Here is a 22,010-nt window from a genome sequence, read left to right as displayed (position 1 = left end):
AATAAAGATATTTAGTGTAGCTTTATATATACGTGTTGTTCTAAGCACTTTCATATGTTAACCTTAACAACCTGGTCACTGGTCTGCTTTAACAAGGTGGCTCTAAATGAACTGGTGAGGATGACAGAAATAAATGGGCAAAAAATCTAATGATCCATACTGTCCATTGTCCTTATATTTAACAGTCTACTCAGATTTTTCTTAAAAATTAATAATCCCAATATTAGAAGTCCTGGTCTATGAAAACTGATAAGAGATAAAAGTAGTTAATAGTACTTTACAGTTAATTCACTTTTTTTTTTTTGTCATCACTACATGGTTTAAAACACAAAGAAATCGAACTGTCAAGTCAGAAAAAAGTGTAGGATAAACTTTTAAAGCCATTAACTCAACAGAATACTGTAAACCACTCCAAATCTACCATTTAAGCAACTACCATCTTGATTTGCATTCTCACTTGTTTGATACAAATGTATACCACTTTAGTACATATTGATTGCCACCATAAAAAAAAAATTAAGATAATTACCTATTTTTAAATTAAAGCTACCAATTTAAGGAACACTCAAAGAAAGCTTCTCATTTAACCAAATCAAGGTCTCTCCAGTCTGGTTCATAGGGGAAATCCTAAATTCTGACTCTGTGTAATAATGAATTATTTTTATTTTCAACTATGTTTTATTGTTTGAATAATTAAAGTGGAGGTCAAAGAACAAATTTAACATATTGAGACCTAACAGCTGACATTTAAAATGTATATAAATTTAATGGATAAAAACTAGGAATCATTTCTAAAAGGTACCAACAGGAGGACAGGGTTAAAAAATTTTTTTAAACTCCTCATTTCAGATCATTTGATTTTCACCTAACCAGGTGAAATGTCAAGATCAGGTCTATTACTGTGTCTTTCCTAGGTTTCACTGGCCTACATAATACTAAATTTTTTCTTGTAACTTACTCTACACCACCCTGGTTACAAACTCTGCACTCACACTAAATAATTATTCTGTCCTTGCCTTTCAAACACTTAGGACAACAGCTTTTTACCTTGCTGTTTTCTGGTCAATCATTATATACTCTTTAATGTTGAGAGAAGACAGTAAGAAAAAAGGAAAGAGGGAAGAGAAAGAAAAGGGAAACACTACTTTTCCCATTCTTTAAAACCACCTCCCTGACTTAATCTTCAGATTCTAGGTTCCCCAAAGGAAGACACTCATGTAAAGTATTTCAGGTGTGGTTTCACAGAGGACTCATTAGTGTTCTGCTTCATGATGAGGTTGCCTTTCCCTAGCCGACCAAAAATAGAACCAGTCATTGTCCTGCAGTTACTGCTTTATAAAGTTTATTGAATCCATTACCCACTTTCACTCTTAAATACCTGTCCTGGTTTCTCCTGACCACAAATAATCTGTTTTTAGCACAAGCTCTAACCAACAGTATTAAATTTGTATTTATTAAAAGTCATTGTCACTTTAGCTTTACTTTTTTACTTCATCCTCATAGCTATTTGTAACATCTATCACCTTTGGTAAAATCAATTAAACACTTAAGAGTCAAAACATTAAATACTAAATTTAACAAACGATAAACACCTAATCCCCAAGTGAATACAGTACCATTTACTATCTTTTAATGTCTCATTAAAAACCATTATCTGAGATGCCTGGGTGGCTCAGCAGTTGAGTGTCTGCCTTCGGCTCAGGGCATGATCCCAGAGTCCAGGGATCAAGTCCCGCGTCGGGCTCCCTGCAAGGAGCCTGCTTCTCCCTCTGCCTGTGTCTCTGCCTCTCTCTCTGTATCTCATGAATTAAACAAACAAACAAACAAACAAACAAAAAAAACCCACATTATCAGAGTCTCTAGTCCATTTAGATTAGTTGATTAGGAGGGTAAACTGCTTCCCAGCAATACTGTAGCAATGTGACACTATGTATCAAGAACTCTACAAAAAGGTTCTTATCCTTTGATCCAGTAACTATACTTCCAAAGCCTGAGAAAAAAATTTTAATGCAGATTTATGTGTTATTTATAATCTTATCATAGATAATCAAAAGCAGAATCACCTCTATATCCACAAAGGAGGAATGATTAAATTATGGAATGTTACAAAACAAATTATTATATGGCCAATAAAGCTGATTAAAAATGACAAGAATATTCTCAGCATTACATTTAGTGGAAAAAAAGAAAGCCAAATATAAAATGCTACAGTAAACAATACATCTCAACTCTCCACCTAAGTGTGTTTCTATGACCAGAGTTACAGCAAATGTTGCTATCTTCTTAGTTATCTCTCGGAAGTAGGATTAAGGTTAATTTTTTTTCTTTGTTATACAGTTATTTTTCAAGACTATTTTATAAAGAGTATAAATTTTGACTCTTTTAAAGAAAACTACCTACTTAAAAATTATAATTCTTCAAAAATATTTCTAAGGTAAAATATGTATTCTGCCCATTTGCTATTTTACAATTCTAGTTAATACCAAAAGTATTTTGGCCACATAGCATACCACTCTCCTAAATATTCCACCAGCTTACCTCTTTGGGATTTTCTAAAATACACCTAGATCAGCACTATACTCAAGGATTCAAACCCACTAAATTACCAAATGGGTCTTAATGTGTATTTAATATACCACATAAAAGAGGCAGCTACTTCCTCACATACAAGCTTCTCAGTTTCATTTTACAAACCCAACCTAAAATCACCAGTAGAATTAAGGCTAGAAGTTTCAACTTGTTATTAAAATGATACATTTGTAACTGAGTTGTGAAAGCTGTAACCAGACTTAACATCTAGGTGCCAACAAGATTCTAAGACAACTTGAAATAAAGACCACACAAAGTTTTTTCAATGCATTATGTATAAACCCTAAGAACAAAGACCAGACCAAATGTTAACTTCAGGGATACACTGCCATCAAATTATCAGTAAGCCAGTGCAGAGCATAAACTTCTGCTACAGGCGTCTTCCCTCCCTCTTCCAACAGGTGCTTGCTCTGCATTCTTCTTTTAAATAGTATTTGATAAAATAGTTCTGAAAGAAAGTTGTTTCCCAAAATATAATGCATCCCTGACAAGAATTTTCACTAAGCAGCACTCAATGACTATGCACAAGTTCCAAGACAAAGCAATAAATCGTCCCACTCATTACTAGTGATAAAAACCCTTCTAAAGCCAAGAAAAACTGCATCTTTTCCTAAACAGAATGCTATTTTGAGGTATTTAAATTAAATGACCCTAAATTTTATTTGCCTTGGTGACAAATTCACAATACAACATAAGCAAAACTCAACCACCAGGTTCAATCCAATCCCAACTTCTCTGGAGAAATAAGTACAATAATGTATCATAGTGCAAGGTTACATCTTTTTCTGTGGAAAGTTTTAGAAATTAAAATCCTTGTACAGAGAACAGAGTATAAAAACACTCACTGTTTTAAAGTGCTATATGACAGATGTGTCAATGCTGCACTCACAAGGTGGTTATGTGAGCGTGTTAGTGCCTTTTAAAATGTTGTAAATATTCAAATTTATGTTGATTTCCCGTTTTGATACTATACACTCAAAAGTAACCTTATGTTTAAACCCACTGGATTTTTTTAAACTTCAAAGGCATTCTGGGACAATAATCATAGAAAGTTCATACTAAATTATGTGCTCTAGAAAAGTGTTTGCGTTAGAAGTGGGAGAAAGAAAGTAACAAATCAACTCACATTAGGAGTTTTCAAATGGAGAAATGCATCATTTAATTTGACCAGAGTGCTATTATTTTTTTAACTTAAAATACAATTCCATTATACTTTTAATGTAAAAAATACAGAAATCATAACCAAGGAATACAAACACTTTCTAATGCATCAACACAAACTCTATTTACCCTATGTCAGGCCAAATCACTCTTATCTTCCTCCACACACACACACACAAAAAAAACTTTCTTTTCATGAAAAAAAAAAAAAAAGATGCTTTCACTTAAATAGTTCTAACCAATTAAGTCACCAAAAAGCTCCTCTAGTCCTTTTAAAAGTACTGCAGCTCAATCAAATCTTGAGACTGGCAAACAGAAAGGCATAGAGTGGCAGCTCTACAATGACTTGCATTTTATACAAAAATTGAAAAAACTTCAATGGATATTTGCAAAAGAAAATTCAAGAACAGAACTGCCTCTTAAAAGCAAAAAGGCAAAGGTAATACAATGAAGAGACTGAGTTACACCTATCAAAATAGGGAAACGTATAATCCAAAGCTCCAACATCATCAAAATGCAGGTTTCAAGATATTCAGAAAAGGCTAATTTCATGTCTTAAGAAATAGTGGCAAGCAACTGCACTCATTTCCTGTTCAGATTCAATTCAAATTTCTGCCATTTCCTTTCAAAGGAAATAGTACAGCAACATAGGGCAAAGGATCAGTAATGCTGTACTACCATCAACTCTAAAAAAGAAAACTACCCATAAATGGGTTTTGACACTTGAGATGAGCAATCACCTCTTTATAATGCTCTTGCACATTCACTAATTTTGCTTCATTAAAAAAAAGAAAAAAAAAGGTTAACTGTAAACTAAAAGATAACTATTGCCAAGAAAACCCATTTTGAAGAGTCATGGCCTACCAATACAATCATTTCAAAGAGTTTTAATGTACTAGGCAATATGACACTATTTACAATGAAACCAAATCATTTTTGTGGAATCTTTACTGTGCGAGAGCATGTCACTTTGCCCTAAGTAATTAAGCTTCTGTTGTGAGCTATACAGTATTGAGAGAGAAAATATACAGGTAGCAGTGCAGCTGCGACATTTCCAGATAATTAAGCCTCCCCGAAGGGTAGGTGCATTCTGTAAAGGATAGGCCCTAAACGCCCAAGATCCTTCAACCCCTCTCCGAGGCGCGTGCTTTGGCAAAAGCAGCGTCTCCTAAAGGGACAGGAGAAAGGAAGAGGGTTCAAAAAGGAAGGAAAATCTGGAGAGAGGGGCTCGAAATGCTTACGAAGCGCTGGGTTAGGGCCCCGCAAGGATTACCGTGCGACACACTGCAAAGGCGAGTTTGTGGGGCCTGCCGGAGAGAAGGCCTCGCCTAGGAGTTGCAACACACTCTTTCTCCAGTGCGCAGCGCTCGGCCTGGGGGAGGGGGAGGAGGGGAAACAGCTGCCAGGGGAGCGGCGAGCCCGGCCCGGCCCGGCCCGCTCACCGTGAGGGTGTCGTCTATGTAGAGGGGAATCTGCCTCCTCTCGAAGGGGAACTCCTCCTCCCCGTCCCTGCACACTGCCACCAGTCGCGCCATCGTCCCCGACGCTGCCGTTGCCACCGTCACCACCTCCTCCCAGCTGCCGCCGCCGCTGCTGCTCCTGCCGCTGCCGCTGCCGCCTCCTCCCAGCTCCTGCCTGCAACAGCCAAACCCCGCGAGCGTAAGCACCCGCCGCCGCGCAGCACTTTCGCCACGGGGGGGAGGGAGAGGAGCAGGAGGGCACGGGAGAGACGGGCTGCGTTTCCCATCACCCGATTCCACACGCGCTCAGCCAATCAGCGACGAGCAGCGCCGGGACCCGCCCCCTCGCGCCGCTCGCCCTCCCCAGCCCCCACCCCCGCCGGCCTCCAGTCAGGGTCCAAAGGAGAGGCGGAAGGGACCCGCCAGCCCCGGGGCTTCCCCAGCCCGTCACCGGAGTCCCAGCTCCAGGACCCCACCCACGGCCTCAGCTTCAGAGCCCACCGCCTGCTTCCCGCCGCCGGGGCGCCCTCAGCCCCCAGCTGACCCCTTCCTCCCCTTTCTTGGCGCGCCCCGCCCAGTCCGTCCCCAGGGCTGCAGTTGCCCAGCGCGACCCCGCCCCTGGGAGGGGTCGACCCCGCCTCAGCTCTGCGGAGTCTGTGAGAGGGAGGCTCAGACCCTTTCCTCACCCTTCTCGGAGGAGGCCTCTCGGTTCTGACCTTCACCGTTTTCGTGGTCGCCTCCCTGACCCCCACCTCTGCTCCCCGTTACCGGCTGACGAGGCCCGCGTCAGGGCCGGCCTGGGCGGGAGCGCGGCTCCGAACGCCGTTTCCTCTCCAGGCTCAGTCAGCCGCTCGCGCCACGGGGAGTGGGGGAGGGAGGGCGGGGGACGTGAGGAGGGTGGGGCAGGGAGGGGCCGAGAACTCCGGGCGGGGCCCCGCCTTCTCTCGCGAGACTGTAGACCGTCGCTCTCTGGTCGCCTCTTTCGAAACCCTGGTGGAGGGGGTGGGGGTGCTCCCTCGGGTATCTCGAACGCGTGACCGACCCCTCCCCCGAGTCTGGCTACCCAAATAAATCCGAGATAGGGCTGCCAGGAAGAGTGAACAGGCCCGAGCCTCCGTGGCCCTGCGGCGCGGGCCCGGGAACCGCTCTCCCGAGGTCCGGAGGGTGCAGAGCCGAGCTGACGCAGGGCCCACCTGAGGGGTCAAGGCCCTGGGAGGACTTAGGTAAGTGGGGGGGAGGTGAGGCTTTCCAAGTCAGTGGGAGCGGAAAAGCGGGAGTGAGGGAAGGGGAGACGAGCGTCTGGAGGGTGAGCGAGAAACTCGGGGCTTGGTTTCCAGGAACTTGACGCCGCTTTCCCTGAACACCCCGACTGACCGAGAGCCCGCCGCATCACCGCTTCCCCGACAGAGACTGCGTCAGGATCCCGCCCGGGGGAGCTACTGATGTGCTGACAGTTGTGCGTTGTAGTTGCTACAGTAGAGGCAGATAGAAGACGACGTGGGGAGAGGCTCGTAAACGCCCTGGCCAGAGAAACGTCTTGGGCCGGGTTAATATTAACTTAGAGACTCAGGACACGGGTTCCCCTGGGCAAAGTACTGGTACGGGCCAAAGGCCCTTCCCTTTCCTCTGTGAAGGCAAGGTACCTGGTACCTATACCCTGCGTGCCACCGTGTCCTCCTTTCCTACCTTGAAGGCTTTGGAGGGCTGCTGGAAAGCCGAAACAGTTGTTGGGAAGTATTTTGCCTATGAAAGTCTTGACGGTTGTAAGGACAAGTCCATTTGCTGCTTCTAAAACTAATCCAGATGACAGTATTTCCTGGTAGAATAGGCTAAAGCAATGATACCGGTCTTTTAAAAAGTATTTTGGTCATCACCAGAAACCTTAGAGACTCAGAACAACAAAAAACCCCATAGTGCATCTTTAGCCACATGTTGACTTATGACATTGTGTTGTCACTGTTAGGTTAGGTGACATAATAAATTGGAAGAACCATTGCTCAGTCCCAAAGGTGTGATTATCCAGTATTTATTATTCCTGTCTTTTGGCCATGTTAGGAGAGCAGAACAATGGGATCGTTAGCTTAGATCCAACAGGCATATAGGATGAGTATGCAGCTTCTGACAGGTTAGACTACAGAGCCAGACTTTGGACTTTTGAGAGAGTCTTGTGTTTTATGTATAAACACTCCTCTAAGGAAAAAAGAATACTGTGGTTTTTAAGACCTAAAGGTGCTCTTATAAAGACTATATTAATGAATGTACCTATTTTAAGTTTAAACTTCTTTTGGATTGTGGTTGGTAAAGGACATTGAAAATGACAAGCTCAACATAAAGGTGCTAATTTTAATGACTTTGGTTATTGAGTACACACTGGGTACTAGCAAAGAACAGAGTATTCACCTGGGGATTTAAATCTTAAGTTAGAAAGGGCGTTAAAACCCAGATGTAAAACAGAATGGTACTACAACAGTCTCTTTCCATCTGAGGTTACATTCCCTGATTTGGATTTGTCTTTTATTACATAATCTCTACACCCTACGTGGGGCTCAAACTCACAACCCTGGGATCAAGAGTTGTATACTCTACCAACTGAGCCAGCTAGGCACCCCTGGATTTGTCCTTTAAGTTTCCTGAGCTTGCTGCTTAGTATCTTTGGACAATGTTTCACATACCATTGATACTCAATAAAAAGATGGATAATTTGCAAGATATAAGTTGTTAGGGAGGTAAGGTGATAGTCTGGGTGCTCCAAATATAATAAAATAAATATTTGAGGAGGAATGCTTAGAAAATTATTTCACTAGAAAACAACTTTTAGAAATTGTAGCTACGTCAAGCACTCATGGTCACTATTGGTCTAGCTTCTGCCAAAACCAATACTGCTACAGCAAATATTTCATAACTAAGTATCTGCATTTAGAGAGGTTAAAGCTAATTGACAAAATGAGTTACTGCTTACCCAAAAAAAGCTACCTGTTGTCTATTTTTAAATTTTAATGTAGGCATTGTGAAAGGCAAGGTTGAAGGATTTGAGAGACCAGGAGAAAGCAACCAACCACGGAAGACCTTCTGCTGATACCTGGTAACAATTGGAGTGATGGAGAGATAATTATCAACAAAATGCTGTTCTTTTTCTTGTTCCCAGTTTGTGAGACCCAGCCACAAAACTCCAGCACAAATGAGATAGGATTATTTTCCAAGCAACCTAGATTTAAAAGAAATGAAGAGTACTGATTTATTCCTTGTGTTGTTTTCTATATTCATAGACTATACATAAACTCTTAGGAAGCAAAATAAGATTTTGTACGATTTATACATCATATTGGATATCAATGCTCAAAAATAAGATGTCATCTTCTAAACACAAGCTGTTGATACATATTGGTAGATATATACAGTTTAAATTGTGTAAAATTAAAGTCATAGGTATGAGTCACTTCCTGAAGGTCATCAATAGTCACAGACCAGATTATATTTTTCCCTTCTCTTTCCCCCTCAGTTCTCTGTCCTCAAAAATTGATAGTTGAGAGATGCCTGGTTGGCTCAGTTAGTGTAGCATGTAACTCTTGATCTCAGGACAGTGAGTTTGAGTCCCACTTTGGGTGTAGAGATTGCTTAAAATCTTAAAAAAAAAAAAAAAATTGTTGAAAAGAAAATTATCCAATTAGAATACTTTTTGTTTTCACTATAACCATGTTGTTTAGTGTGGTAGTAAAATCAGTAGCAGAATGTTCATTAAATTAAATTACCGTGGTGATCCAAACCTCCTGAGATTCTGTGAGTTTGGTTTTCTTTTTCATGAGCTGATAATGGGAAGTTTTGTTGTCTGTTAAAAATAGGGACATACTAAAAAAAAAAAGAAGAAGAAGAAAAAAAAAGACATACTTTGACCATTTAAATTTTTTTCAGAGGGGAAAAAAAAAATTTAAGGGAAAATAATGTCCACAAGTTAAAATGTAAGCCCCTTGAAGGCAGGGACTTTATTTTCTATTGTTTCTCTAGCACCTATACCTGGTATATTGGAGCTCAGTAAATCTGTGTTGAATGATCTCTTTTGTCCTGTAAACTAGAACCAAGTCAGAATGGTCTTTACTAATTCTTCTGTGCTTAATGAATACTATTTCATTAGCTTTCTCTTAAATGACTTTCATAATTGGAGATGGAAAAAACACAGAGTACGCTTTGCTCTTTTAAGTTATGATTTAGTATCCATAATTGTGACACATAAACTTGCTGAGAGATATTTAAGACCTAGTAAAGATGCAGCAGTTACCAACAAGCAGCAGCCAGTTAGACAACATGTTCTTTCAGTCATCTAATAATTTACTTTTTTAAAAATGAGAGAACAATATGTTTACAGTCCTATTGGCCCTCTGAATGTTTTAATTAGATAAGTTGTGGGGTATTAGACTATGACATAGCAAGAAAACCCATCACCTTTCCTACTCATGCTTAATTTACATGCTATAATCTTACTGGTTAAATTTCAAAATTTTTTTTAATTGAAAATAGAATTTGATTTTTGTTTTTATAGCTGTGTAACTGCTCAACATGCTGATTTCTTCAGGGAAAAAATTCCTTTCAATAATAGAGTAACTCCAAATATCATTGATTATAGTTGGCAAAAATGCCACATAACTACTAAATTAGCCAACATCAGTGTAACAAATTGAAGTAAACTAATTAGTGTAATAATCTGCCTATGTTTAACAAAGTAGGGAATAAAATAAAATAAATAAAATAAATTTTAACTAATTTAGAGGCAAATAGCAAATCCAATTTTTTTTTTTCTTAGCAAATCCAAAATTTAATGTTAGAGGAGGCTCTACCTACACTATACAAATGATCGAGTCCTTACCAAATATAAAATTAACGGGCATTCTGACCCTTGACTATTTCTGCAAAGATTTTTGCTTGAAAATGAAACACAACTAAAAATTTTAGTTGAGTAGGCACTACGTCCAGCATGAAGCCCAATGCCAGCCCAAACTTAAAACCCTGAGATCAAGATCTGAGCCCAAATCAAGAGTTGGATGCTTAACCTACTAAACCACCCAGGCACCCTTTTTTTGCCCACTTTAAACAATTTACAGGAAACATTATAATCGGAAACTAAGGATTTTGTTTTTTAAATCTTAAGATTTTGAATAGCCAATTCGAAGGTCTGCTTATAACTTTTAAAGGACTCAAATTGCCAGTAGGATATTAAACTTTAATATAGCCATCATTGTATTAAATCAGCCTACTACTTCACTTTCTCACTGGTTCTTTCCCTTTAACATGGTAGATGAGATGAGGTATGTCTGATATGGCCCCTGCCTGCCTCTCTAGCTTATTACCCACCCTCTCCCTTTTTCTGAGCTCCAGCCTTGATTTCCAGGATGTGCTATTTTCCCAACTCAGGACTTTTGCCTTGCCTCCCAGAGGATTCATTCTACCTAGAATGCTGTTTACCCCTTCCCTTACCACATTTTAACTTCTCATCCCATCCATCAGCTCTAGCTCAGAGAAATACCATTTGGGAGTGTGTGCCTGGGTGGCAAAGTCGGTTGAGTGAGACTCTTGACCTCAGCTCAGGTCTTGATCTCAACAGTCTGAGTTTGAGCCCCACCTTCCTCCCCAACCCCCATGCTGGTTGTGGAGACTACCTGGCTGGCTCAGTCTGCAGAGCATGCGACTTTTTTAAGATTTTATTTATTCATGAGAAACAGGCAGACATAGGCAGAGGGAGAAGCAGGCTCCCCCCACAGGAGTCCTAGGATCACACCTGAGCTGAAGGCAGACGCTCAACCACTGAACTACCCAGGTGCCTAAGCACGTGACTTGATCTTGGGATTATGAGTTCAAGCCCCATGTTGCAGTAGAGATTGCTTAAAAATAAATTTTTTTAAAAAATACCATTTGTGAGTAAAACTTTGACTCTACTAGATCAGTTAGTTCTTCATGACACTCTTGGTAACCTATACTTCATGACTTAACAGTTTATAATAGTTGTTCAGTGTCTGTTTCCCCACTGGATTACAAGTTCCAAGATATCAGAAAACCTGCTTATCATCCCTAGAGCACAGTGTTGGCTAAAGAAATTAGTCCCAAAGTAAAACTACTGTCTCATAATTACTAGGCATGTAAACTACGTAGTACAATTCAGTCCATTCTTTGCAGCATTTGTTTCCTGACTTAATAGTATATAAGTATTTAATTGTAAACGTTTGCTTTCTTAGTCTTTTTTAAAAGGTTAAAACTGAGCAATAAAGTGTTGACAATTTCACAATCACACTGAGAAATTTTAATGTAAATTTTATTATAAAAGTCATACAATAAAAAAATACAGAATGGTTTCTGATATAAGATGGAAAGTAAAAATCCTCCTTTCTACCATCTAATTTTTCAGTGTCACGACTCTAGTTTCTTTAAAATAGTGAAATTTAATAAATATTCTAACAAGTCACAAGGCTCTGTCTATTCTCTATTGGTTTGTTTTACATAGTGTTGAGATACATTGGAACAGTAAGCATCACTACTATTACAGAGGATTGAAACTCAATTCTATAATAATAACACTGGGTTGCCAAAAGCCCATTTTCTTCACATTTAATGCTTCTCCTCATTAAGATAATAGTTCTGTAACACAAGTACTTTGTACCTATACTGATCACCAAAATTTTATAGTCTTATCTTGCAAGTGTAACACAAATATAATTAAACAGTTGGTAAACATATAGAGATTGAGCACAATTAAGGCCCACAAAGTACTGCTGTGTAATGTATCTACCATCAGGTTGATGAGACCAGTAGTTATATTTGATAGCAAGAAAAACACTAACTGGTTTCTGTTCATAGCTGTGATTAAACAAAGACTGGGTTCCTTTCTTTCAGCTTCGGAGACTAGAGATTCTGAATGCTTTTTACTGGTAGCAGATGGCTGGACTGGTTTCCAAGAACAGGGTACGATAGCCCCTTTAGTTAGAAATTTGGCAAAACTCAAAATTATATCACCTAGTAATAAACTACTAAGAAGGATCAGGCTGGAAGCAACTATCCAAATACAAAAGGCTAAATTGGCCATTCTCCGAGATACAACTTCTACATTTACCTGAACTATGTAAAGAGATATGAAGAGGCTAATTGCTGTCAGCAGAATACAGTATGTTACTTTTATCCAGTCTTTGACATGTGATCTTTTTTTAAACATATATGACCCTGTTTGCACACCAGCCATATGAATTGCCACATACCCCAAAGTAGAGATTATTCCTTCTCGGTTGGCATTTAGTAAACCAATCCTTGTGCCACTACCATCAGTGCCATACAAAATTAACCTTTTCAATGGGGTAAAGTCCAGGGCTAGTTGGTATAACACAATAATGCTGATGGCCACAATCCAGGATTTATTTAGAGGAAAAATAATCAACAGCAATGATGTTATAAGTTTCACAACCATTAAGGTAAAGAAAAAGTTCCAGTGAACTCCATACTCCGTTAAATGTTCCTGATAGCCTATGGATTTTATAATTACTAATCGTCCTATTCCTAGGAAGACTAATGGCCAAACAGAGTACAATGACTTTGTAAGATAATAAAATCTGGACCCTTCTGCGTATTTTCTCCTAACCTCTGGACAAACCATTGCAGTCCCAAAAATAAAACCTCCTACTCCAAAATCCATTGCTCCTGTCCCATAGAGCTCAGTTTTGGCAAATCTTCTGGGAAAAAGTGGGAAGTCTACAGCCAAAATGGCAACAGCAGTAAATGCACTGTTAATTACACGGAAACAAGAGATGGCTGGAACATATTCTGATTCTAGACTGATTTTCAAGAATTTTTCAAGTATTTTCTGGACAGGTATTCTAGCATAGTAAGTTCTTCTGCAGTATATTTGATAGAATAGCCCTGCCCCAAGGATAATTACAGCAAGGTGCTCAAGGAGGACAAAAGAAGACAAAATGGTCAAAGTTGCCACCAGGGGAACTATTAAGAAAACAAAGTCAATGAATAGCCTAGTCCTCCAGGTATGTGAAGAACACAAGTACTGTGAGAGAATGATCAGGAGCCCTCTGCACAGGATACAGAATGCAGGTAAGCACAGGCCTTGGGTGACTTCTAGCACACTGGTTCCATTGTGGTTACTGACAAAAGCTTCCTTCATCTGCTTTTGAGACATTTTTTTCTTCCTGTGAAAATAAGAGCAAAAGGATGCATTGGAAAAGCAATGTTCTTTTGGAATAGACATATATATGTATGTGACCTGATTTTACTTTTTTAAAAAGAGTTTACTTGAGAGAGAGCATGTTTGGGGAGGGATACAGGGAGAAGGGAGAAACTTAACAGACTTAACAGACTCCTCAATGAACTCAGAGAGCCCAACACAAAGCTTGATTTCAAGACCCTGAGATCATGACCTGAGCTGAAACCAAGAGTCTGACACTGAGAACTGACTGCACCACCCAGGGCCCCAATTTTACTCTTATTCCTAGATTTCACAGCAGAACTTTAGCCCCTAGTGATCTCAAATCAGGGCAGAAATTAGAATTTGTGATTCCCCTTCCAAGGATCGTGGGAAGAAGCCTAACACATCAGGATAAGAATGTCAGGGCATCTGGGTGGTACACCCAGTTAAGCATCCTATTCTTGGTTTCAAGACCAGGTCTTGATCTCAGGGATCAAGCCTGAGGATCGGCTCCACGCTTAGCACAGTCTACTTGAGATTCTCCCTCACCCTCTTCTGCTGGTGCTCATTCACTCTCGCTCTCTAAAATAAATCTTTAAAATACCGTCGGGGGGGGGGGGGGGCGGGGGGAGAGGGGGGTGCCTGGGTGGCTCAGTCAATCGTCTGTCTTGAGTTCAGGTCAGGATTTTGGTGTCCTAGGATCCAGCCCCACCTCTGGCTCTCTGCGACACGGGGAGTCGGCTTCTGCCTCCTTATCTATGCTCTCTCTCGCTCTCTCTCTCAGGTAAGTAAGTAAAATCTTAACAAAAAAAAAAAAAAAAAAAGGATAAGAATGTCTTGCTAATGGTATGAAATCATTGGTTAAAAAGCTGCAGCTATTCTCAGTATAAGGCAGACTGACAAACTTAATTTGGGATATAAACCCTGAAAATGGACTCACAGAAATTCCTATTACAAAGCATAGGATATGTTATTAAAATTTTGTGATGGAAATTGAATACATTTAACTGATGACTTCAAGTCAAGTCAGAGACGGACGGGGAGAGAGATGGTAGTTAAATGCACCCTGGAGTTGGGGACCTTGGTTTGTGTGAAAAGTCCCTCTGAAGCCATTGCCTCACTAGTACAAAATACTAGTCCTCTAGGGACATCCTGAGCCCCAGGCTGCTTCCTATCTCATTCACAGCCACGCTTTCAGGTTAAGGTGTAGATGGGGCAGAATGGATGCTAGTCATGGGGGAACGCGCGGGACGGGGGAGGCGTGGGCGTATCGCACACGCTAGTGTTCGTGGTTTCAAAAGGATGTAAAACACCTCTATCATATTTCAATGTCTGAAAAGTGGCACACAGAACACTTCTGTTGGCCAGACCACAGCCGCGTGGAACAAACGAATGAATGCACGCCCGCCTGACGGCCTGTCTGGACAAGCAACAATTCCTCACGATAACAAACCGATCGTAATCGACTGGCCTTTAAAAATGACGGAGTCCTTTTCCTGACTGACACGCGCCACGGCCGCGCCGGCCCTTGCACCTCACGTGCCTCCGGTGTCCCGGCGCCCCGGCAGGCGGCCTCCTACGGGAGCCCGGCAGCGCGGCCCCCACCGCAGCCGCAGAGCCACGCGGGAGCAAGCCGCTTCCGCCTCCCGAGCCGCGCTTCCGGCCGACGTGGGGCGGCCGAGGCTTCCGGGCGGGGGCTCCGCGCGCGCGTGCGCCCCGCCCAGGGCCCGAGCTCGCTCTCCGGCCCCGCGGGCTCCCCTCCCGGCTCTTGCCTGTGGTGGGCCTGCCGCGCGCCCAGGTCCGTCAGAGGAGTCCGGAGCGGAGCGGACGCGGCCCACGCCTCACCGCCACTCTCGAGCCCACGACGAGTCTCTCAGAGTGGCGGGATCAGAGGGCCCGGCTCAGTGTTCGACCACGGCGTCCTCTACTGAAGGACGGGGCCCCGTGAGGCCTTGGCTCCCGCGCCTCTCCCCCGGAACACGGGACGCCGGCGCCTCATCCCTCTCAGCCCGGTTCGCCAAGCGCTTTGTCCCAGCTGCAGCCCCTCACTCCCACCCGGCGTCCAGAGCGGGCCACGTGCGCCCCGCGCCCAGTGCGCGCCCCGCCCCGCCCCGGGGGAGGAGCCGCGGGGCTCCGGGCCACTGTGCCGGAGCGGGTAGCCGGCCGGTGCGCCCCGCGGTCCCGGCTTCCCGTCCTGCCCGGCTCGCTCCCGCCCCTCCTCTTCCCGCCGACTCTCCCAGCCCGCCCGCCTGCCTTTTCAGTCGGGCCTGGCGGGGCCGCGCGCGCAGCGGCTCGGGCCGTGGGACCGGTGAGTGACACCCCCAGCCCAGGTCCGAAGCGCTTGGTGACCCCGAAAGGGTAGAGAGGCCGGTTTGCCGCCGGAGAACCGCCGCTGAAGACCCGGGGCATCGTCCTCTCCTTTTTCCAAAGCCCCGTTTGCCCACCCTTTCCCATTTCCTCTTTGACCGTCTCGTGTCCGCAGTGGGTAGCCCGGCGCTTGGCCCTAGCCCAGAACCCTCCACCTCTCCACCTTGCTGCAGGAGGCGCCCCGGGGTCGGGCAGAGGCCCCAGCTGGGAGGCCGAGTCCCGTCTCCTGCCCCTCCTCTCGCGCTCCTAGGGACCAGGGAAGGGGCGGCTGGCCCCGGGAAGCGTCAAGGGCAGCCGCGCCCTTGGCTGGGGTCACATCCACCTTCCTGGGAAGGGCATACCCTCGCCGTGCCAGGTGCTTCCGGAGCGGCATCCAAGCCCCAGTCCCAGCGGGCACCTCGTCCCGAGAGGGAGTCCCGGTTCCCGCCGGCAACCTGGGGGCGGGCCCCGCGGTGTTCCCAGGACCCTTACCCAGCTTTTCTCGTCTGCCCTCCCACTGTCCTCCGAACGGAGGACAAACCTGAGGCTGGGTAGGAGGAGGAGCTAGTGATCAGGTTGCCTCTTGCCTTGATCTAGTGTTTCATCTGTTCATTACCGTCTCCCTTCTGCCCACAGTGGTCACACCCTTTCCAGAAATTCCTGGCTGGTAACCCGCGAAGCTGGGGGAAAGCGAGAGCTGGGAGAACTGGAGAAGACTGCTCTAATCTGACTTGACTCTGGCTGGGAACAGACGCATCATCATAATAACCAAGATTTGCAAAGCGTTCTCTAGAGGTACTAGCCCATTTGATCCTTAACTCAGTATTTTGAGGTGTAGGTATTAGTATTCCTTTTTGCAAACGAGTAAACAGAATAAGGCTTAGAGAGCGCTTATGATCTGCCTTGGAGGAGTTGGAGCTTTGGTTTCTAACTCCACAACCTATTATGCTCCCCCTCTGATTCTGTCTCTTAAAATGAGCTTCCAGTTTTGGGAGCTTTGTTCTTCTTGACTCTCTGGGTGTCCTCTCCATGGCTGTCCCTTGGACAGCATATGGTCTGTATCTGTGGTGAATGTGGCCAACACATTCCTGATGCCCTTCTCTGTCCTTTTTCCAGTTTGTATGAATTCCCTGTCCCTGAATTCTTTCACGTGCTAGATATATTCGGAACCCCAAACAAGACTCCACCAGGGTTAATCCATTACAGACACCCTTCATCTTCATCCCTCCTTGCTAGGAAAGTGTGAGGCCTGGGAAATTCTGAGTCTTAGGGTCACTTACAGTTTTTCAGAGATTGGCCCTGGTACAGCCTCACAACACTCCGTCTCTCAGATTTTCCTCCTCTGAAATCTTTGCCTTCTTAAAGATGACACTGGACTGTTCTGATTAGTGTCCCCAAGTGGATTATCCATCCTTAGTAGTCCTTATTAGTAATAACAATATCCCTCCTCTGAGTGAATATTCAGATTTGTACTCCTTGACATCATTGACCTTCACAACCACTCCTCATGAGGTAAATTTACTATACCCATTTTCAAGATGAGGGATCAAGGTGGGCCAGGAAGGTGATGTGGCTTTCCTGTGAATAAGCTATGATTTTGCTCCCACACAGCAACCTTCTGAGAGCATCAAGAATTGACTCCAGACTCCCTGTTCCATCAATCACTGGCTATACAAAAAATAGAATATTTCTGTCTAGTAGAGAGGATAGGGCAAGAGACTTCTCTGTCTCCCAGTGTCTCCATTCTCCATGGCACATTGACTCAGAACATACGTAGCCCCACCCCAAACCCCTATAGTAAAACTGGCTCTCAAGAGCCTGGGGAGCCTCTGGAGGCCCTCCTAAAATTTTCCCCTCTTCCCTAATGCAGGAGGTAGGACCGACTTTCCCTCTCTGCTCAGGCTCGCCCTGATTCTCATTTTGGTTCCTCTTGCTTGGCGGACGGAGCAGGAGTGAGTCACCCTGAAGAAGCCCTCACCTGTTTGGCTCTTACCTTCTCTCTCATGTCATATGCTCTGAGGTGACTCATTCACATTCCTCCAGAACCGAGCCTTTTGCTGGACCCATGTTCCTGCCCGTGCTCCCATGAAGGGGTGGATAGCACTGCTTGTGCCTGTGACCCAGAACCCTGGCTGACCACATTGAAGCAGGATGCTCCAGCAGGTAAAACGTCACCCTTAGGTAACCTAGGCCCTGAAGCATCTAAGGCACTTTCCCATCTGTCACTTGGCTGAAGAAGAGTCCACTTACCCTGACCTGGAAGGAAGGGAAGGATCCCTTAAAGGTCTTTTCTCTCTTCATGTAGTCACTCCAGTGCCTTTTACCTGTCATTGAGAAGCTTTTCCTGATGCCTAATTTGAATCTTTCCTATTGGGGTCTTTAGCTCTTTTTCCTGGGATGAATATGATGAGATTGATAAGATGGGATGGGTAGGGGAATCCTTACGGCTCTTTGATGACTTCACAAGCCTGAACCAGTGAGTGAGTCCAGAGAGATGTCCCAGCCTGAACTGTTGAAGTACAGTGGAAGCTTAGGGCTTCCAAGAGGAGGTGTTCTTTGAAGATGAACCTTAAAGAATATGTAGGAATTAGCCAGGTGAAGAAGGGAAGTAAGCAGTCCAAGCAAAGAGGTCAGCCTGTGCAAAAAATATGGGTGAAGATGCCTATGCTGAAATATAGAAGTCTGATGAATGGATCATGAAGCGCATAGTGAAGGGTTGGGACATAAAACCTACCCTTACTCCAGGTGTCTGACTATCTAAAAAGGCTACTGTGGCCCCAGGCCTGTGGGATTCCAAATCACCCATCCCCTATTTGTATCATCCTTTACATGCAGCTCTCCATCCAAAGAGAATGCTAGTAGATAGGTATTTGCTGAATTTTTATTTACAAAATGTTGCTATGCACTGGGCTGAGGCAGATGTTCAAGATGGGGTGCCTGGGTGGTTCAGTTGTTTAAGCATCTACGTTCTGCTCAGGTCATGATCCCAAGGGCCTGGAATCGAACCCCACATTGGGCTCCCTGCTTTTCCCTCTTCTTCTGCCTCTGCCTCCCTTCCCCACCTCGTTCATGCAGTCTTTGTCTCGCTCTTGTTCTCAAAATAAATAAATAAAAATCTTTAAAAAAAAAAATGATACTTGCTCTTCAGGAGCTCACAATCCAGTGGAGTTCTAGGCAGGTAAGTGCCTGAGACTTATTAGGATCACCAAGTGGAAAGCCAGCCAGCCTCAAGGGAGCCCTGGTGGACAAAACTGCTTGATCATTTTCCAGACTTTTATCTTATGCAATGAGCTTGAGACTAGAGAGAAGCAGGCAGGACAATTGTCTGCTCTGGGCCTTTTTGTTTGTTTGTTTTCAGCTTTTTTTTTTCTTATTAAAAAAGCAGTAACATCCATCATAACCATACCAGCAGCTGCACTGTGTTGAGCCCTACGTAAGTAGTAGGTATTCTAAGCATTTTACATGTATAGTTTTGTTTAGTCCTCGAGCAAGTTATAGTGTTACATGTACAGTGCTACTATATCCCCATTTTGGAGATAAAACTCAGAGAGGTTATGTGACTTATTCAAGGTCACATTCACTGTAAGCAATGTAAAAAATATAAGCAAAAAAAAAAAAAAAAACATTAAAGTTACCCATAATTACACTATCTAGAGTTAAGATTTTTTAAAAATCCTATATTTTCCTAAAGATATAAATATATATTTTTAAAGATTTTACTTATTTATTCATGAGAGACACAGAGGCAGAGACATAGGCAAAGGGAGAAGGAGGTTCCCCATAGGGAGCCCAATGCGGAACTCGATCCCTGGACTCCAGGATCACGCCCTGAGCTAAAGGCAGACACTCAAGGGCTGAACCAGCCAGGTGTCCCTCCTGAAGATATATTTTTTTTTAACTATTTGAAGTTATACTTTTTTTTTATCCTGCTTTATTCTGTTGTGAGGATATACTATAAATTGTCCACCATTTGGACATATCAGTTGTTTTCAATGTTTTTTGCAATTACAAATAGCTTAATATATGGTGAATAAGAAGGTAATATTCTTATGGCCCTTCTTCTAAAAGAATTGCAGGCTTAAGAGGCATGTATGGTTTTTAGGCTTTGATATATCATTGTCTAATTAAAGAAGAGCTGTTTTGGTTTTTTTGTTTTGTTTTGTTTTTAAAGATTATATTTATTTATTCATGAGAGACAGAGAGGGGGAGGAAAAGCAGCCTTCATGCAAGGAGCCCAATGCAGGACTCGATCCTAGGACTCTGGGATCATGCCCTGAGCCAAAGGCAGATGCTCAACCACTGAACCACCCAGGCGTCCCAAAGAAGAGCTATTTTTAAAAGAATAATGATACCTAACTTAGGGTGCATATACCAGGTGCCTTCTCTAAATACTTGATGTGCTTATTAGTGTCTGAAGTTGCTGCTACCAGCATTCCCATTTTATAAGTGAGGAAAATTGAGGCATAGAGAGATTAAGTAATTTATAAAACATTGTACAACTAGTAAGTGGTAGAATCAGGATTCAAATCCAGACAATCTGCATTCAGATCTAGGCTCTTGAACATTACACTCATCTACTTCCCTGGTTGTATTAGAGCTGATCATAAAATATGGCTCAGATTGTGATTGTTCTTCCACCCAGTCCCCCAAGAGAAGAAGGATTTGCATGAATCTAACTGTGCTCTGACCTCAGCATCAGGGATGGGCCAGGGTCAAGGAGAAACCTCTTTTTTTCCCTTTGGTGCCTATTCTTAACCTCATCCAACTTCCAAACCAGGCTCCCTCTCAAGTAGACCCAGGGCAGAGGAAAATAACTAAATAGACTAAATCTAAGCCCTAAGAACCAGGTGATGAAGGTGTGGAGCTACCTCACAGCTGGTTTTTCATCACAAACTAAATGGTTTCTTTCAAAAAAGGCCCAAACCATGGTTCATCTGTGTGTGTGTGTGTGTGTGTGTGTGAGAGAGAGAAAGAGAGAAAGAGAGAAAGAGAAAGAGAAAGAGAGAGAGAGAGAGAGAGAGAGAAGTGATCGATCCCCTGTAGCAGACCTCCATGTTAGGCCCCACCCCTCCCAGTCCCAGTAGGCTGGAGCTCATTAAGAGGAGAGGGAATAGCATTTATTCATTTATTGAGTACACACTGTGTGCCAGGCACTGTGTGCTTTGTATATCTCTTATTTTTCTGTCCAGTAGTCCTGCAAACTGGTTTTATTTTCCTTTATTTACAAATAAAGAAGCTGTGGCTCAGAGAAGTTAAGTAACTTATCCAAGCTCACAGTAAATGGCAGAACTGAAATTCGAACCCACCCAGACTATGATACTAGAGCCCTGTTCTTTTTGCTATTCAGGCCCCCACCCCTACATTGCTGCCACCTGGTCTCAGTCCCAGCTTTCATGGCCCTTTCCTCATGGCCTCTTAGGTTAATGGCCACAGTTCAGGCTCTGATACCCAAGGCGGGGGATTCCTCAGAGAAGACCTGCAGGAGTTCCTGAGTGGGGAAGCCCCACTGCACCAGCTGGATGACCTCACCAAGGTGAATCCTGTGACACTGGAGACAGGTATGGGCCTCCCTTTCCTCCAGAATGCTGTCTCCAAAGCACCCGTTGGTGCCTGGCTGGCTCAGTTAGTGGAACATGCAATTCTTGATCTCGGGGCTGTGGGGTCCAACCTCACATTGGGTGTAGAGATTACTTAAAAATAAAATCTTAAAAAAAAAAAAAAAAGTGCCATCTTCAGAAGGGTGGAGGTGTGATGCGGGTAGTTCACACAGCTTCCCCTGGCCAGACCAAGGCAGGCAGGACTCCTGATCGCCAAATGGGCTGCTCCAGACCTCTGCCTGGCAGCTGCACCCAGGCTCCAGGGCAGACTTTGCTCCAGATTTGGGGCTCATCTTAATTAGATCTTGTGCCTATTCAGCAGGGAGTTGCTGGGATCTAAAGACACTTGGCTAATTGCAAAGGTAGCACAGTTAGGCCAGTGTTTGTGTGGGCAGTTGTGTCTACATGTGAGCCAGAGTTTGCTAAAGGTGCCTCTGCCTCAGTCCTGAGGTGTTTGCAGGCTCGGTACGCAGCAGACACGTTCTACACCAATGCTGGCTGCACCTTGGTGGCTCTGAACCCCTTCAAGCCCATCCCTCAGCTCTACTCAACAGCACTGATGAGAGAGTACCATGCTGCTCCTCAGCCCCAGGTAAGGCTCCGCCACTTCCTGGGCCTCAGGGCTCTGCCATATTCATCTGGGCCTTCTTGCAGCTTCCCCATCATTGTCTATTCACCAGCCATGTAGTC

The 22,010-nt window shown here is 43.8% G+C and overlaps 3 protein-coding genes and 1 long non-coding RNA gene across 14 annotated transcripts in view; 2 read left to right on the top strand and 2 right to left on the bottom strand.

Moving 5' to 3' along the window:
- Positions 1 to 6,152, bottom strand: part of GGNBP2 (gametogenetin binding protein 2) — a 33,386-nt gene extending 27,234 nt beyond the window's left edge. For 3 of the 5 annotated variants that reach the window (XM_072747652.1, XM_025996083.2, XM_072747653.1), the window contains exons 1-2: positions 5,897 to 6,091; positions 5,193 to 5,385 (exon numbers count right to left, since the gene is read on the bottom strand). In XM_072747652.1, the coding sequence (XP_072603753.1) occupies positions 5,193 to 5,285 (93 nt within the window). In that variant the 5' untranslated portion in view covers positions 5,286 to 5,385; positions 5,897 to 6,091. Of the gene's footprint in view, positions 1 to 5,192; positions 5,504 to 5,896 lie in introns of those variants that run through there. The other 2 variants (XM_025996081.2, XM_025996082.2) reach the window with 2 other exon arrangements.
- Positions 6,153 to 6,158: 6 nt separating this feature from the next.
- Positions 6,159 to 11,661, top strand: LOC112917962 (uncharacterized). The gene is made up of 2 exons (XR_003234581.2): positions 6,159 to 6,433; positions 6,548 to 11,661. It is a non-coding gene; the product is annotated as an uncharacterized lncRNA (long non-coding RNA).
- PIGW (phosphatidylinositol glycan anchor biosynthesis class W) lies at positions 11,492 to 16,230 on the bottom strand. 2 transcript variants are annotated; one of them, XM_072747654.1, is made up of 2 exons: positions 16,086 to 16,230; positions 11,492 to 13,381 (listed from the first exon to the last, which is right to left on the bottom strand). In XM_072747654.1, the coding sequence occupies exons 1-2, from the start codon at positions 16,115 to 16,117 to the stop codon at positions 11,863 to 11,865; spliced, it is 1,551 nt and encodes a 516-aa protein (XP_072603755.1). In that variant the 5' UTR covers positions 16,118 to 16,230; the 3' UTR covers positions 11,492 to 11,862. The 2 variants fall into 2 exon arrangements, with proteins under 2 accessions (XP_072603755.1, XP_025851869.1); XM_025996084.2 differs by lacking the exon at positions 16,086 to 16,230 and adding an exon at positions 15,150 to 15,236.
- Positions 15,441 to 22,010, top strand: part of MYO19 (myosin XIX) — a 36,260-nt gene continuing 29,690 nt past the window's right edge. For 5 of the 6 annotated variants that reach the window (XR_011999731.1, XR_011999729.1, XR_011999730.1 and 2 more), the window contains exons 1-5: positions 15,441 to 15,685; positions 16,360 to 16,518; positions 17,767 to 17,886; positions 21,143 to 21,281; positions 21,764 to 21,912. Coding sequence is in view for 2 of the 6 variants with exons in the window: in XM_072747651.1 (XP_072603752.1) it covers positions 17,875 to 17,886; positions 21,143 to 21,281; positions 21,764 to 21,912 (300 nt within the window). In the remaining 4 variants the exon portion in view is untranslated. The remainder of the gene's footprint in view (positions 15,686 to 16,359; positions 16,519 to 17,766; positions 17,887 to 21,142; positions 21,282 to 21,763; positions 21,913 to 22,010) is intronic. The other variant, XM_025996080.2, reaches the window with a different exon arrangement.

This window comes from Vulpes vulpes, chromosome 2 (genome assembly GCF_048418805.1).
Source record: "Vulpes vulpes isolate BD-2025 chromosome 2, VulVul3, whole genome shotgun sequence".
In the NCBI taxonomy this organism is placed as follows: domain Eukaryota; kingdom Metazoa; phylum Chordata; class Mammalia; order Carnivora; family Canidae; genus Vulpes; species Vulpes vulpes.
The sequence above is the reverse complement of the archived record's forward strand: the minus strand, read 5'-3'. Positions and strand labels throughout refer to the sequence as shown.